Source organism: Paralichthys olivaceus, chromosome 17 (genome assembly GCF_024713975.1).
Source record: "Paralichthys olivaceus isolate ysfri-2021 chromosome 17, ASM2471397v2, whole genome shotgun sequence".
Taxonomy (NCBI): domain Eukaryota; kingdom Metazoa; phylum Chordata; class Actinopteri; order Pleuronectiformes; family Paralichthyidae; genus Paralichthys; species Paralichthys olivaceus.
The window spans coordinates 2,118,819-2,133,506 of record NC_091109.1 but is presented as its reverse complement, the minus strand read 5'-3'; the positions used below and the strand labels follow the sequence as shown (position 1 = coordinate 2,133,506).

At 45.3% G+C, this 14,688-nt stretch overlaps 1 protein-coding gene across 18 annotated transcripts in view; it reads left to right on the top strand.

The window, feature by feature from the left end:
* Positions 1-14,688, top strand: part of si:ch211-285f17.1 (sickle tail protein homolog) — a 108,037-nt gene that overhangs the window by 10,012 nt on the left and 83,337 nt on the right. For 3 of the 18 annotated variants that reach the window (XM_069512952.1, XM_069512954.1, XM_069512948.1), the window contains exon 1: positions 13,310-14,653. The exons of 2 other annotated variants lie outside the window; for them this stretch is intronic. In XM_069512952.1, coding sequence (XP_069369053.1) covers positions 14,329-14,653 — 325 coding nt within the window. In that variant the 5' untranslated portion in view covers positions 13,310-14,328. Of the gene's footprint in view, positions 1-13,306; positions 14,654-14,688 lie in introns of those variants that run through there. 13 more of the 18 variants (XM_069512962.1, XM_069512961.1, XM_069512964.1 and 10 more) reach the window with 10 other exon arrangements.

Sequence of the window (14,688 nt, the reverse complement as noted above, 5' to 3'; positions counted from 1 at the left end):
ACGAACCAGATGTTTACATTTTTTTTTCTCATTGATACCCCACCATGACTTTCCTTCCTGAAAAGGATGTGATGAGGCTTACGCACTTTTCTCAAGAACGCTGTGCGGAGCTGGAGTCTAAATGCAAAATGTCACCACCTCCAATGTGAAAAATCGGGAGATGATGGCGTTCACCTGTTCTGCTGCAACAAGTGACACATGGTCCTCTCCGTCAGCACCAGGCACTTAAAGCTGCTTTTCGAGCGTGAGCTTCTCTCACAGCACTGCCATGCCCACTGCCGCCTTTTTTGTCGCCTGGGGAATCGGCTGTGGAGTAAACAGACACTTCTGTCTTGTTTATTGTCATCTCAAGTCTGTGAAGATCTAACGCCCGACAACACACAGATGGGAATGTGCACTGTTAAAATGATGACTCTCAGAGGGGGCCACAGCTCTCCGCGCGGTTGTCGTTCTCCCGCCCTGAGCAGCAACGTTTGAAATTTCTGTGCTTCTTTATTGGTGATTAGAGACAATCTGGCTGTATATGTGTGCTGCTGGGACGTTGAGTGTAATAAACATTCTCTGCATGTATTCCCCATGCACTAATGATGCATGATGCCAGCCTCAGCGACACTGTTTTTCTAAAATGAGTAACAAGAAGGAAAATGGACACAGATGAGTGAGAAGTCAAATATCCTCTCCTTTGATGTTGCAGCGAGGTCATGTTCAAAGAGAAATATCAGACAGGTACGTGGGGAGAAAACGTGAGGGAGTTGTGCGCCTGATGCTTAATATTTTGTGTGTGTGGGTTTATGATAATTAGGTTTATCTTTGGCTGATCTTCCATCTCCATGCTGACAATATCAAGTCTTTTATTGACCACCTGTGATTCTAATGACTTCACAAATCAATTAAAAATAACCGGGTCTCTGCTACAGAGGTCGGCCAAGACACACACACAAACACACACACTCTTGTGTCTGCAGTCTGCATGGTCATTGTAAAAGACAGAGCATAAACAGAATGGTACAACATTTTGGAAATGTGCTTATTCACTTTCTTGTGACGTTCAATACATATGAAGCTACGGCCAGGATCCGGTTAGTTAGCCTAGTTTTAGAGAAACATTGTAAACAAAACAATCTAGCAAACATATCCACCTGCAAGCACTTTTAAAGCTCACTGAAGCTGCTTTCAGACATGCAGTGACCTCCGCAGTTCCACTTTATTTTCTACGGAGGAGGTACGTGTGAACGCAAATGTCTGAGTGAGACGCTCGCAGTTTCTGCAGACACAGCAGCGAGCCACCAGAGGGTGATCAAGATAATTTGGCTTTTGGTTAGCTGTCATGTCTTTATATACACTCCATGTTGAAAACAATAATTTGTGGTCTTGTGCGGAAGTATATCTCAGCAGGGAGCAGACATCTCTGCTTCAAGTTTGCTCTAAGGAGCAAGGAGCAGTGAGGATATACTCCAAAAGATTAGAACTAATCCTTTATGTCTGCATTTTGTGTTACTGCAACAGCTGCCTGTGTGTGTGTGTGTGTACAAGCCTTGTCCATATGTTGTTTTACATTCCAGTAATATTCCGTGGGAAGAATTTGTTGCTTAGATACTTGATCTATACAAACTAAGACGCCTCAGGCTGATATTTCAAAATAACTGATAGAGGTAACTTATGAGAGAAACTAAATACATACACACATGTCTGAACACATTTTCACAGCAACATTGTGTATTTGATAAGCTCCTCCTGATTACAAGTAATTTATGCTCACTTAGCTAAAAACACGCCGTCAGACAGCTTTCATTTAACATGCCAAACATTCAGCGTCAGTATTTAATTTGATAACTGAGCCTGTGGATGGGAAAAGAATCCACTGCCGGTCAATAACCACAAGCCACTCCTGTCAGTGTGATAAATGGGAGGTTCAGCACTGGGTGTTTATAAGTGGATGGGACGCCACTGATTGGGTGCGGTCAAAGCAAAGGCCAGTGGGAGGAGAGTGTACATCCAGAAAGTGCTGAGAAGTTCAGTAATGACCCTACAGCACTTTTTTTCTCCGCCTTTTTCCCCACGGAACTGATGAAAAACACCTTCAGCTGAATTCATCCATCCCAACTGGTCACATTTTTGATAATAACCAATAAGACTAATGAGTGATCAGCGAACTTCGGATAAAAAACCTTATCTGCAACATTCCTTATGTCAGAATGAGAAAATTAATATATTGTTGTAAAATGTTTGTCACTTCCTGAAGGTTTTCAGGTCAAATTGAACGAATCCACTTCCATGAAGTCAATGAAAAACCAGCTTACCAGTGAGTTTGGTGCCAGGGTCAAACGTCGTCAGATGCAGCTTGACGTTGGGCCTTGGTCTGCGCTCTTAGTGCCATTCTACTTGATTGCTATGATGATTTCATCCCACTGTCTAACTCCCCATATTGTCATTCCTGCCACTTTGGCGTATCAGAGCTTGTGCAGCTGCTGCAGTAGCAGAAAGATATTTAACAATCACAAATGACGTGCTGCCCGCGATGCTAAACGCCATGGTGACGCCGGCTTGGCTGTCATGAGCCTCTGCAAAGGCCAGCAGTTGTATAAGAGATTTAATGGCCGAGGCCGGGAGCCTAAAGAGGGGGCGGCAGCCGTCAGACCTTTTGTTAAGGTCAGCAAGGTCCTCAGCTCGCAGCTTCTCTCGTTCAATCACAACAAATACTCTCTCTGACCTCCAGATGTTTCAGGATCGTGGCTGTCAAAAATTTGTTGATTCTGAGTGATCATTTTTAATCGCTTCAAGCAGCTTGATGATACTTTTTCATGTGTCAGTTTCTTATGTAGGATGAAGTTTTTCTGTATTTGTTTTTCACAAATCAGGAGGAAATTGCTTTTATTAAGACGTATGTGATAACTTAGACAACGATGCACAGATGCACGTGTGTTTGAGGGTTCGTCCGTGCATTTGTGTGAATGAAGAGCTGCTTTATATTGTAAATTTCTGCACTGGGCTAACTCTTACTGCCTTCAGGTGCTTCTCACTTTCTCTCTGAGTTTGTTTCCCAGCGTGGCCACTGAGGAAACAGGAGTTTTCAGTGTGCAGTGAATGCCTGCTGTGTCTGTGATAGAAACAGCCCCCTCAGTCATTCTGTGTTGTTGGGACTTGAGTCTGCTCAGCTGAACATTCTGGACCACCGGGGTGGAATGCACACTCATCATTTATCATCTCCGTAAACTGTAACCCAGCAGTGTGCAGGGTCAAAGTTTCTCACATACCATCTCAAACCTGTCAAACTTAGACGTTAAACTGATGAATAGACTCTGAACTTACCAACACAATGCTTAGTCAAGTGTACACATTTGTGTTTTCAAGTGTAAATAGTTTACAGTGAACTCCCCGCTGCTAATTACCATTTACCCACAGCTGCTAGTTATCATCTTCTTCTCTCTCCCCCCCTCAGCACCAGAGTAACTCCGTTTTTAAGCTTATGCAGCAGCAGCCAATTGCAGAATTGTGGGGAAATTCAGCTCAACTTTTCCACTGACCTGCAGGAACTGAAAGTCCCTCCACCCCTGAGTCACCCCCAGTCCCCATGCCTGCCTCAGAACTTGACACTGAAAGGCGCCTGGGAGTTTTAATATCATGGGGATTGTGGGTGCTCCTGACTGATAGAGGTTCAGGTTTGGACTTTGATGTTCTTTGTTGCTTCTTAATGAGGATCAGACTCTGGGGTTTTCGGCTGGAGCCCTCCCCTCCTCCCTCTTCCACATTGAGCAGGCGAGATTGAAGGACCAGCTCTACCTCCAGAGGAGGATTTTTTACCCCCTCCTCTTCTCCTCCCTACTATTCATTTCTCACCCCCCTCTTTTTTCCTCTTCCTCCCGCTCTTTCTCTAATCAGCCTCTCCGGCACCCAGAGCATGTCTGCGTCTCTGGGTGAGTTCATCAGTTCATTAAGGAGGCCTTGGCCCAGATGAATCGGGCCTCTGAAGTCTTTTCATCAGCACCTTGGGGAAGCTGGAGGTGCGGGTTAAGGGAGGCTGCACACTCAGGGGAGGGGGGGTCGGGCTCAGTCTCAACTGGACACGAACACTGAAACATGTGTGTACACAAACCTGCGACGAGGCAAAGGGTCAGGGCAGATGTCAGACGAGGGGTGGGCCCGCGACTAACCCCTGACCCCAAGGTCTGAAATTGAAAGCTGATCGAAAACATGTGTGTGCCAGTGCTCCAGTTAGGAAAGGAAACAAAGACCCACTATAGTGACTCCGTAGCTGCTTTCAGACATGCTCTGAACTCCGCAGATCCTATTTACTCTGCAAATGTCCGAGTGAGAGGCTCCGCAGTTTCTGTGGACTTTTCTCCGGAGGTCATGTCCGAAAACGGCTCATGTCAAAGTGATTGAAACATTTTCCTCTCAAATGACACTTACAGAAACCCTACCTGGATTGGAGATGGAGCAGATAAATGCCAGATGTTGAGGCATCAGAATACACTCGTCCTCACGGGGAAATTGGACATAACTCTGTTTTTCATAGGCCGGGCTGTCAACAATCATCTGCAGCCATTTCTTCTGTGATTTATTACAATTAGCCTCAAGTCATTGCTATTTCCAGCTGAGGAGCTGGACTGTTAATTCGGATTACCGTCATAGAGGAGAGCCATAAAGATCGAAGCTCGTTATTCCCTGTAGAAGCATCCGGGCCGTAGCAGAATGAAGAGAAGTGAAGCTAAAGGATCTTTATCTTTTTTTTTTCTCTCCAGACCAGATCCGTAAAACATGTCCCAATGTCTCGCACGTCTGCTCCCTCGCCTCCGTCTTTCATCTCTTCAATCCAGCATCTTTCCCCTCCATGATTAATTGCCCTTTTTAGCCCTGATTTATTTTTACACCGTCTCCACCTCAAGCTTCACTTTTAGCGTCCTCATGCGTCCTTCCTCGTGTCTTCATCACTTTGTGTCCCTTTGTGTCAGATGCTTATCTCTGTCCTGTATTTGTCCGGCCTCAGCACATCTCTGCTGCTGACTGAAGCTTTGTGCGTGTGTGCGTGTGTGTGTGTGTGTGTGTGTGTGTGTGCACTCGGAGGACTTCCTGTTGTGGTCTGTGGTACTTTGTGGCATGGTTGCAGGTTTTTGCTGTCACTGCACTCATCTTATCTTTTCTTAGGAATTCACCTCCTCAGATTTACTCTGTTTCTTCCCATTTCTACCATCCCTCTCTCATGTCGTGAACGCTGTGCCACCTCGTTTTTGTGTCTCACTGACTCTCCAGTGAACTTCCTCTTTCCAAACAGTCCCCCCAACGCACTTCATGTCACTTTCAGCCACGTGACAGTGCATGTTACTGTCACTTGTTTGAAACTCATTCCCTGTAACCTTTATCATGCCAGAGAGTTTGGGGAAAAAAACATTCATATTCATGTGTCATCTTCCATCCAAGCGCTTGGCCACGTCTCCGGCTTTGCTGTGAAGGGATGCGCAGTGAGGAATGAAAGAAAATCCACACTAATGAGGATCTGCAGAGATGTTTGCACGGCTGGACAAGTCTTATCTAGCTTCCCTGTGCAGACATAGGTTATAAAGATTTAGAAATTAAACTGAGCTTTGAAATTGAGTTTTGATTTTAATAGACGAAGTGAAGTGACGACACAGAATTCCTTTCGAACTGTCCTGTGAGCTACAGAAATATTTTCGGCCACTGTAAAAGATTCCCACCATGTGTCCCAGCTCAGTGTGATTTACAACTCATGATATGATGTTGATGACTGACGTATTTGTCTTATTCACCGGTGAAAGTATGCAAATTTATGGGGATGATAATCGCTCATTTGAAAGCTGTCAGCTCGATTTAGAGACTCGAGCCATGAAAACCTCCTGATGAAAATCTACTTTCTTGGCAAGCATGTGCACACACAGACACGCAGATTATTCACAATCCCCCCCCGAGAGCACTTAGACAAATGGCATTTTCACATGTTAAAGGTCAAAAATGAAATAGCCCTCGTGAGCATAAATTCCGGTCCTCTTTGCTTCTATGGCAGAACAGGAGGCTTCAAACTGACACGTTTGGGGGAATTTTCTCATTAAATCATGAGTGTTTAAATATCTCATCTTATCTTGATCTATAATTTTGGGATTTCAGTAATCCCAGTATTTCAACCAAGTGACGTCAGCCATTGGTGTGTGAGCCGTCGTTTTGGAGCCTCAGGTTTTTTTGAAACCAGGAGCTTGAGATTAGGACCATAAACTCGCCCTCTGCTGGTCATTTGAAAGAATACAGGATTTAGGCACTTGGGCATTGGCTTCACTTTCTGGATCCAGAGTCTACGTCCATTTTTATATGCACTTTATGGTACAGTCACTTTTGCTCACTTTTCTAACGTGACGTCTTTCGGATTTGTCATGTTTATGTCAGATTAGCAGGCATTAAGACTTGGATGTTCTTAAATGTATAGTCAATGCAGAGGCTTATGCTGCATATGGTGAACATAGAATAAAATATCTCCTCTTGTTTTTCTTTTAAAGATCCAAGAGCAGAAGGAAACCAAGGTTGCAGCTGCACCAGCACAGAAAATCCAATCATTCCTCCTCTATAATACATGAGTCTCTAAAAGATCTAACAGGTCTTTATGGAGGAGTGTGTGTGTGTCTGTTTATGTGAGTGTGTGTGTGTGTGTGCATTAATTCATGCTCTTACGTGTTTGTGTTTTGCAAATTTAGCTCGGTTGAAGACGAGCAGGTGGGAGATGAAGTTACAGATTTTAAGACGTCTCATCTCGGAGATATCCTCTTTCTTTTCATGCGTGTAAATCAGCATTGATTTAAATATATTAACCTTTTTCTCTTTCTTCATCTGATGTAAATATTTTGGTTCTGTATTTGAGCAACTGACGGCCGAATCAAAAACACCTCCTTCACTGTAATACTAGAATACTGTTCTCCAGCCACATCTGACACGCGGGGGTTTCGAACTTTCTTCGTTCATACTCTCCCTGTTTTGGTTTCAACCGCAGTGTGTAATGTCATGACGAAAAAAAAAATTCCATCAGAGCTATGACAGTATAATTATCTCACGGTACTTTTCTTACCTGTCTTTCACAAGGGCTCGGATTTCATTATAGCTGCTTTCAGACGTGCACTGAACTCCAGAAATCTGTATTTGAGAACGTAAATGTACGAGTCAGGGCCTACGCTGGTGTCGAAGTGCTGTAAACAAAAACATACAGTTTGCATCTGGAATTAATCAGCCCAAGACAAACTTTCCAGATAGTGCTCACACTATCATTATTTTCTTACGCTTTTCACAGTTTTCACTCGTGAGCTTTGAGGGAAGCATCATTAAGGTGGCACCGCTTTTGTTCCTCAGAAAGATGCTGCTGTTTGACAATTCGGAAATTGCTTTTCTCCGTCTTTCTTTCTATCGCTCCCTCCTCCGTCTGCAGCCAGCCATGGAACTAAAAATCAATAAGCCATAAAGAGAGTGGAGAAGCCTCTTATTTACATCGGTCTGAATTGGGAGGTGGTTTGTCTCTCCTCATATCCTCTTTATACACTTAAGGCAGGAGCATTCAGTTTGCCTGCAATAACACTCTTGACAGGCTGTCGGGATAAGAAGCTCAGCTCCCATAAAATGCTGAGGCGTATGGGACAGAACCAGGCTGTGAGCTCCATGCGCTGCCTCTGCGGCAACGGGATGAAAATACGAGTTCAGAGGGAGACATGTCCCAAACTGTGTGTTTGGGGGGGGGGGGGCTCTGAGCATGTGAACGCTCACATGTTGGGGAGTAAAGAGCAGGAGTGACTCATAAGGCCACAGGGGGGCCCCAGAGACAGGACATAAGGAGGAAGAATTCATGATGACACAGACGGAGCGACTTGATGCTGAGTCCCTGCTCACAAAGAGCTGCAACACAACTCAATATTGACTCTCTCTGCGTTCTGTGATGTGAGAGTGAGCCAGCAATCTGAGGTAAACAATTTCTGCCTCGCCAAAATAAGACGGCGTCATGACAGTGTCTATAAATCATGTGTCTTATTCTTCTTTATAACAAGCTGTAGCCTGTTGACTACAAGTCGAAACTGTACAGATTGTATTCAGATTGATTTCCTACCTCAAATGCTGCTATTTCTCTCTATTTATTTAAAGATATGATATTTTATATAAAAAGATCTCGAGCTTGAAACTTCAACAAGACTCCCATGATCCCATGCTGCTTTTTCATCATTGCATTGATTGAGAGACCCTTTGTGGCTGAAGTTACATATTGTATGTATAATACTGTATAAAACCTTGTAGAGAAGCTTGTGTAAGACAGGAGGTCCATTCATTTATCCATCCAGCCATTAATTCATTCATACAAACTAAGCATTTGCCACAGTAACACATTGCTCCCTCTGCAGCTCTGGCGGAGTCATGCACTCACTGAACTCAGCTTCTGGATTTTCACTTCCATTTTGTTGTGCAATGCTTTTTGGCAGCTGATTTGGACAGGGAGCATCCTTCATGTCTTTACTAGCAGATTGCCCTCGTAAACCCAAAAACAATGAATGGAGCAAAACAAACTTTGACACTTCTAGTTTTTCTTTTGCAAACCCTCTGGAACTGACTGGAGTGAATGTTCAGCATCAAACAATCTAAAAGCTGCAGAATCGTCCTTTAAGTTTCAGTGAAGATTTTGGAGAGCGCAAACTTTCAAGCGATGTCTTTGCGTTTCCTCGGAGCGACTCGACGATACCGTCTACTCACCTCAATCTGTCTAGTCTGTTTAAGCGACAGTTGATGATAATGGCGGAGACAGCACTCCTCCTGACTGGGCCACCGTCTCCTCTGACCTGTTGAATGAGCGGCAGGCGACGCTCGGCCTCCTTCTCCGTTGATCACTGCTGCTTTCGCCGTGTCTTAATGCAGCAGATAATGTGACATGTTGGTGGGTTTCCCCGGGGAGCGACTGAGCGTTAAGACCAATTGGTCCCAACTGTCAGGAAGTCTCATCATCTCACACACTTCCTCTCTGCCTCTGAGACACTTTTCTGCAGCCGCGTGTCGGGAGCCGTTAACAGCAAGAACTCCTCAAATCACAAAGAAAGGCTCGGTTTGTCGTTGTTGATGTTTTTGACCAATCTGAGATACAGAACGTGTCCCAGATAGAGACTCGGATTCAGATGTTCATTTCATGAGTCTGTGAACTACTAAGTCTGTGATTAAATATTGATTGTTGGCCCGGGTAAGAAATTGTTATTCTGTAGAACATTTGAGTTTGACTGTAGGCTCGCTGCAGGTTTCACCACGTTGGTCGCTCGGTGTTACGCTCTTTCAGGGAAAATCAACTAAATGTGTTCTGGATGAAGCCCAAGTCAGAAGTAGTTGATTGTCTCATCCTTATGTCCCGACATGTCACGCATAATAGGGGATAAGTGGATGTTACGACCCAGCTTGTCAGGGGTTAGTAAAGCAACATAAATCTAGATGTTGTTGGTTGAAATGTTTTTTTTTTATTCTGGAGGGTAAATTAATAATTCCTAAGAAGTTAATTAATTAACTAGAAGAGGGAAACAGGATGAGTGGATGCTGTTTAAATAAAACAAAATGTGTACAGAGCCAAAAGAAGAAGAATTACAAATATCTTACTAACTTAAAACAAAACTGAAAATCAGGTCCAACAGCAGAAAGACGGGACGCAAACCTTCAGATGTCTTCGTTCAATCGTTCAAGTTTTCAGCACATCCCCAGAACATAACTCAGAGCAAGCCACCAGAGATAAATACATGAGGGAGAGGGGCGCGGCAGTAAAAACCAGGACAGAGAATCTGTTGCAACCTGGTCCCAAATCGGTGTTGGTACCAGAGCATTGATTTCTCCACGCTCAGTGATGCCGTTGTGTGTCTGTACACGTCTGTGGAGCTCGCAGTGCACTGTCACTAACTGATTCAGCCGCTGATACTGAGTGAATGTTACAGTCAGTAATGACTCATGATATAGTGGGGAGGGAGCTCGGAGATGGAATGTAGGAAAGAAACAACCGACCCCTGGGGGCTTGGAAAACATACTCAGGCTTAATCCTCAGCAGATAGACACACACACACACACACACACACACACACACAGTTTGCCTCACACATCCCCCACCCCGCACTCCACCTTCAGTCCTGAGTAAACTCTTTGTGCTTCTTCTATAGTCAGCCAGTCAATGGGAAGTTGGGGCTGATGAAGTCAATATTTTTGGGGGTCGTCCGTTGTGATGAGTCGACAGACAATTACCACCTGACTCATTTGGTTCGTTATTGTTTTGGCTCACTCTCATCAGGGTCGTTCTCAGACGCAGCAGGCGGCCGATTCTAACAATGCAAGTTTAATTATAAACCTGCAATAACCTACAGTTCATCTGATGAACCTGTTGGAAAGCAGTTGCTTGTTTACACTTTCAGCCGATGCAGTGCAACATTCATTAGGAGCTGTGTTTGTGAGGAGATGTTAAAGGAAAATGAAAGTCCCATATTAACTTTACTTTTTAGCTCATTTCCGGTCTCACCAACGCCTGACCACAGACTGTAAATAAAGATGAGAACAATTAAATCGACATGTATTTTGATTTTTTAGTTTTGGTCCATGTCCCAGCTATTAACCTGGAGTGGATGATTTGGCTTCACTTTTGGGGAGCCATCACATCTCCCATCTTCACATACACAGTCTTTGCTCCTGACAGAAATTTTATTGGCTCTTTATTGGCTAAATTCACCAATGTTTACCAGTTTACTAGTTGCCAGCTTTGTCTCAGAGCACTGAGACTGAAGAAAATAATAAAATTGCCGGCCAGGAAACCAAAACAATTTGCCAAAAGACATTATTAAGCTCCAGAGTCTGATGAAAAATCACTGTGGTCGACTCGGTTCACATGCAAGTACTTTCTGCAGCTTTAAATGATAACACACGTCATGTATTTGGATTTTCTCCGCTTGAGTGACTGCAACATTCCTCGTACAAATTTAATTCCCACTCATGATCTCAAAAGAGAAGTCTCATTTGCTTGTCAACATAAACTTTTTATTAACGCTGGATAAATATAGGCACTCCTCCGCTCAGTGATGGGGGGGGGCTGTCATTGGTAACCTTTGCCCCCAGTTTAATAATAACCCGCCGAAAGAAAAGTCAGTTAATTAGAGAAATACCACAGAGGCACTCAGACAACCCATGCTGAGCCCACCACCCCTCTTAAATGTGTCCGACAGCCCTTTCCTCTACACATTTATGGGCCGTAAGCAGCTACACCAGAACCTGTGGGATTTTCTGCTCCATCGTTTTTCCATAACCGCCCATCCACAACTCAGACGTCTCAATCCCCGACTGTGCACTCACTGCTCGAAAGTGAAACCGGATAGTCGGCGCTGTGGCGTGAGCTCGAGCATCTTGTGGGTGGCAGCTTTGTCACTCAGGTCTTTTATTGTCTGAGCCAGTTTCAACTCATCAGATAATCGTCTTTCACAAGTTTTGTGTTTGAAGTTAAAATTCTTGCGGCGTGGGCTGTTTTTCCAATTGACGCCATGCCTGGATGGTGTGCCGACATTCAGGGATCGTTACATGATACATAAGACGCATCGGTTTTATGATCTATCACGTTGCACAAAATCACAGGCTTAATTAAGGAAACTCAAATTATATCCGTCCCTAAATGCTATGTTATTTAAATCCTTTGAACCAACTTCCCGCCGTTTGTCTACTGTACAGTCTGAGCTGGCTCAAAGCCTGGGAGGCATCCAGTCCACACACACAGAGGGCTTTCATTTATTCCCAGCACACACACACACAAACACACACACACACACACACACATATAAATAGCCATAACCATAGTATGAGAAAATAACCATTTCATTCTCTCTCTCTCTGAAACCTATACAGAGCCTGTGCTTTTTCGCTGAGCCCCCTTTTTTTTTTTAGATTTGACGTAATCCTGGTTACCACGATACTGTAAACATAGAAGACATCAGCCAAACCGGTGACGCACGCGTATAATCTGACACAATTCTGATATTAAATCTTATGTCTCTATCTTCTTGACTTTTTTCTCTCTTTCTAAAATCCATCACACACACACACACACACACACACACACATACACACACACACACACACACACACACACACACACACACACACACACACACACACACACACACACACACACACACACACACAGCAGTTCCCATGAGGTTCTTAGCCATCAGATTTTGTCAGTGAACTGTTCATTGGGAAAGTATTTGGGTCAATCTGCTTTGCTTTTTATCTCAAGCCATACAGATATGTAGCAGTATGATTAATATTTCAGATCTATACAATCAGTGATGGTTGTGTTCAGAAGACTTAGTAACCTAAAAGGCAATCGTTGGATGGGGGGGTGGGGTGGGGGGGAATTGATAGAGAAACAGAGGATTTGTTCGACTCTTCTCCACTAATGGTTCACATGTATATTTTTCTCTTTGCAACATGCCATGTGGTTGCAAAACAGAGCAGCAGAGAAAACATGGCGGCTCGTGTAAAATACCACAAATGGCTTTTCTATACTGGGACTCTGAGTGGCACAGGACCAGTTCACAGTCGCTGTGTAAAACTACGCCCGAGGTCCAGTCCATGTGGATTGTTGCTCTTTTATAACATGTTGACTGGACACGGCTGATCCTTTTGCTTACTGTAATCCATTTTCTGCCGTGTCGTCCGTAGGCACGCAATGGCGTCCCTGTGCGTTATATCACAAGTCCATTTCGCATGCTGCGGAAAAATTATTACACAAGTGTCACAGGCTCAGAGCTGGAAATAAGGTGACCTGTCCTCGGAGGTAATTAATTCGAAGACTTGGTTTATACGTTCATACGAGTCACCAAGAAACTCAAGAGACTCACTTTCTTTCAAGTCACTATCTGTAAAATCTTTCCTCCATAGTTCAAAGTAGTTTTTGTTCTTTCCACCAACACTGATTCATACTTTCTTGTATTTATTGTTATTGTACTCGCCTGGCAGTGATTTCAGATTTCTCTGAGTCAGACAAATGTTTGAAGCACTTTGTCAAAAGAGGAGAAATGTTTTGGCTTCATGAGATTGTGGACAAGAGGTTGATTTATTTTATTTTTTCAGGACAGAGGGTAGGAGCGAGAGAAGTGTCTGAAAGCTCTGATCTTTTCTTCCTTGCTGTTTCTCCCCCCGCAGCCAACTTCTGCTCCCTTTTTCTTCTCCTGTCACAGCCGATGTCTTCAGTGCAGCGGATCAGGACGGCTTGTGCCTCGGCTTCGCGCTCCCCTCCTCTTGCGCTCTGTAATTCTCTGTAAATTCCACCAGTGAGTGTGTTGTGTTTTGTGCGTGTGTGCGTTCCTGTCTCTGGTCGCCTGAACATCTGATCTCGGGAGCAGCCCAGGCTTTCTGAACTAGCGGGACTAGACACGGACAGAGAGAAAATATGAAGAAAGAGTGAAAATAGGAGGAGGAGGTAAAGCCACTGATTGTAACAGTGTGGCTCTGAGCGGTCGCTGATGACGTGAAGTGCGGCACACACATCTGGAACAGCTTGAGCAGCTGCACCTGAAGAGAAGGGCTCCTCCGCAAAGCCTCTGCCGGCACCTTCTCCCCCTTGTGCTCTTTTTCCCCCCCCAGTTTTTTCTCTCTTGCAGTCTCTAAATCTTTCTCTCTCTGCCTGCCGGAGTGCTGAGGAATGGTTACCCGCTGAGCATCAGCAAAGAAGAGCGAGTGAACCGGAGCGAAAGAGAAGAGAGGAGAGAGGAGGCACAAGAGGACAGTAACACGGGGAGGAATTACAAGGCACGAGGTCGCAGGAGAAGTTGACAACCATGTTATGAGTGTAAGTGAGGGAGAAAATTTGGGGGAAAAAGAGAGGGATGGAGGAGGAGAGAGTGTGAAATACAGGGGAAGAGAGGCAGAGGGGGGATTAAAAAGCTGGAATGCGCTGACACTGGAGACCTGAGTTTCTGTTTGCATTTGGCACAGCACCTCCTGCCACTCCACAGGTTTAGCCACATACACAACAGCACACACACACATCTTCTGTTTGCTTTGGAGAATGAGCTCAGGAGGCCACGCCAGGAGAAGAGAACACCTTCCAAGGAGCTGCTGACCCCACCTCCGCCTCCGCACCCGGAGCTCACCTCCCACCCGGCTTCTCAAAAGTGCCCTCCCTCCCTGTGGCCCTCTCAGCCTACCTGCACCAGTCACAACACGCTGGAGCCGGAGAGTCACTGAGCCACACTCACAGAGAGCTGAGAAACCCTGGATTGGCCACGGGACGCAGCTGCAGTCACGCTGGCTGAGAAAGACTGAGGAGCTCCGCTGATCCGCTGACCTGCAGGGATGTCCAGAGCCTCCAGGTTGGCCCGGCCCCCCTCAGCAGGGGCCGGGTCCAAGCTGCCCTCCCCCAGGAAGGAATGCCCCGGCACGGGCGCTGTGGCCGGCCGAGTCCGGGTGCTGAGCGTGGGGGAGAAGCTAATGAGGGCCGGTAACGACGGTATCCTGAACAGACAGAAGTCTTTAATGGTCGCTGTGCCTCAGGACAGAGCTCACACTCAGGCCCCCAACCAGAGGCCAGGTGAGAAGGGCGAAAACATGGAGATGCTCCCTCCCAAGAGCAGGATCAACCCACCCAAAGCCTCCGCTCAGCAGCAAGGCTCCGTCCACAGTAAGTCATGGAGCAAACTTCATATTCTGAACATC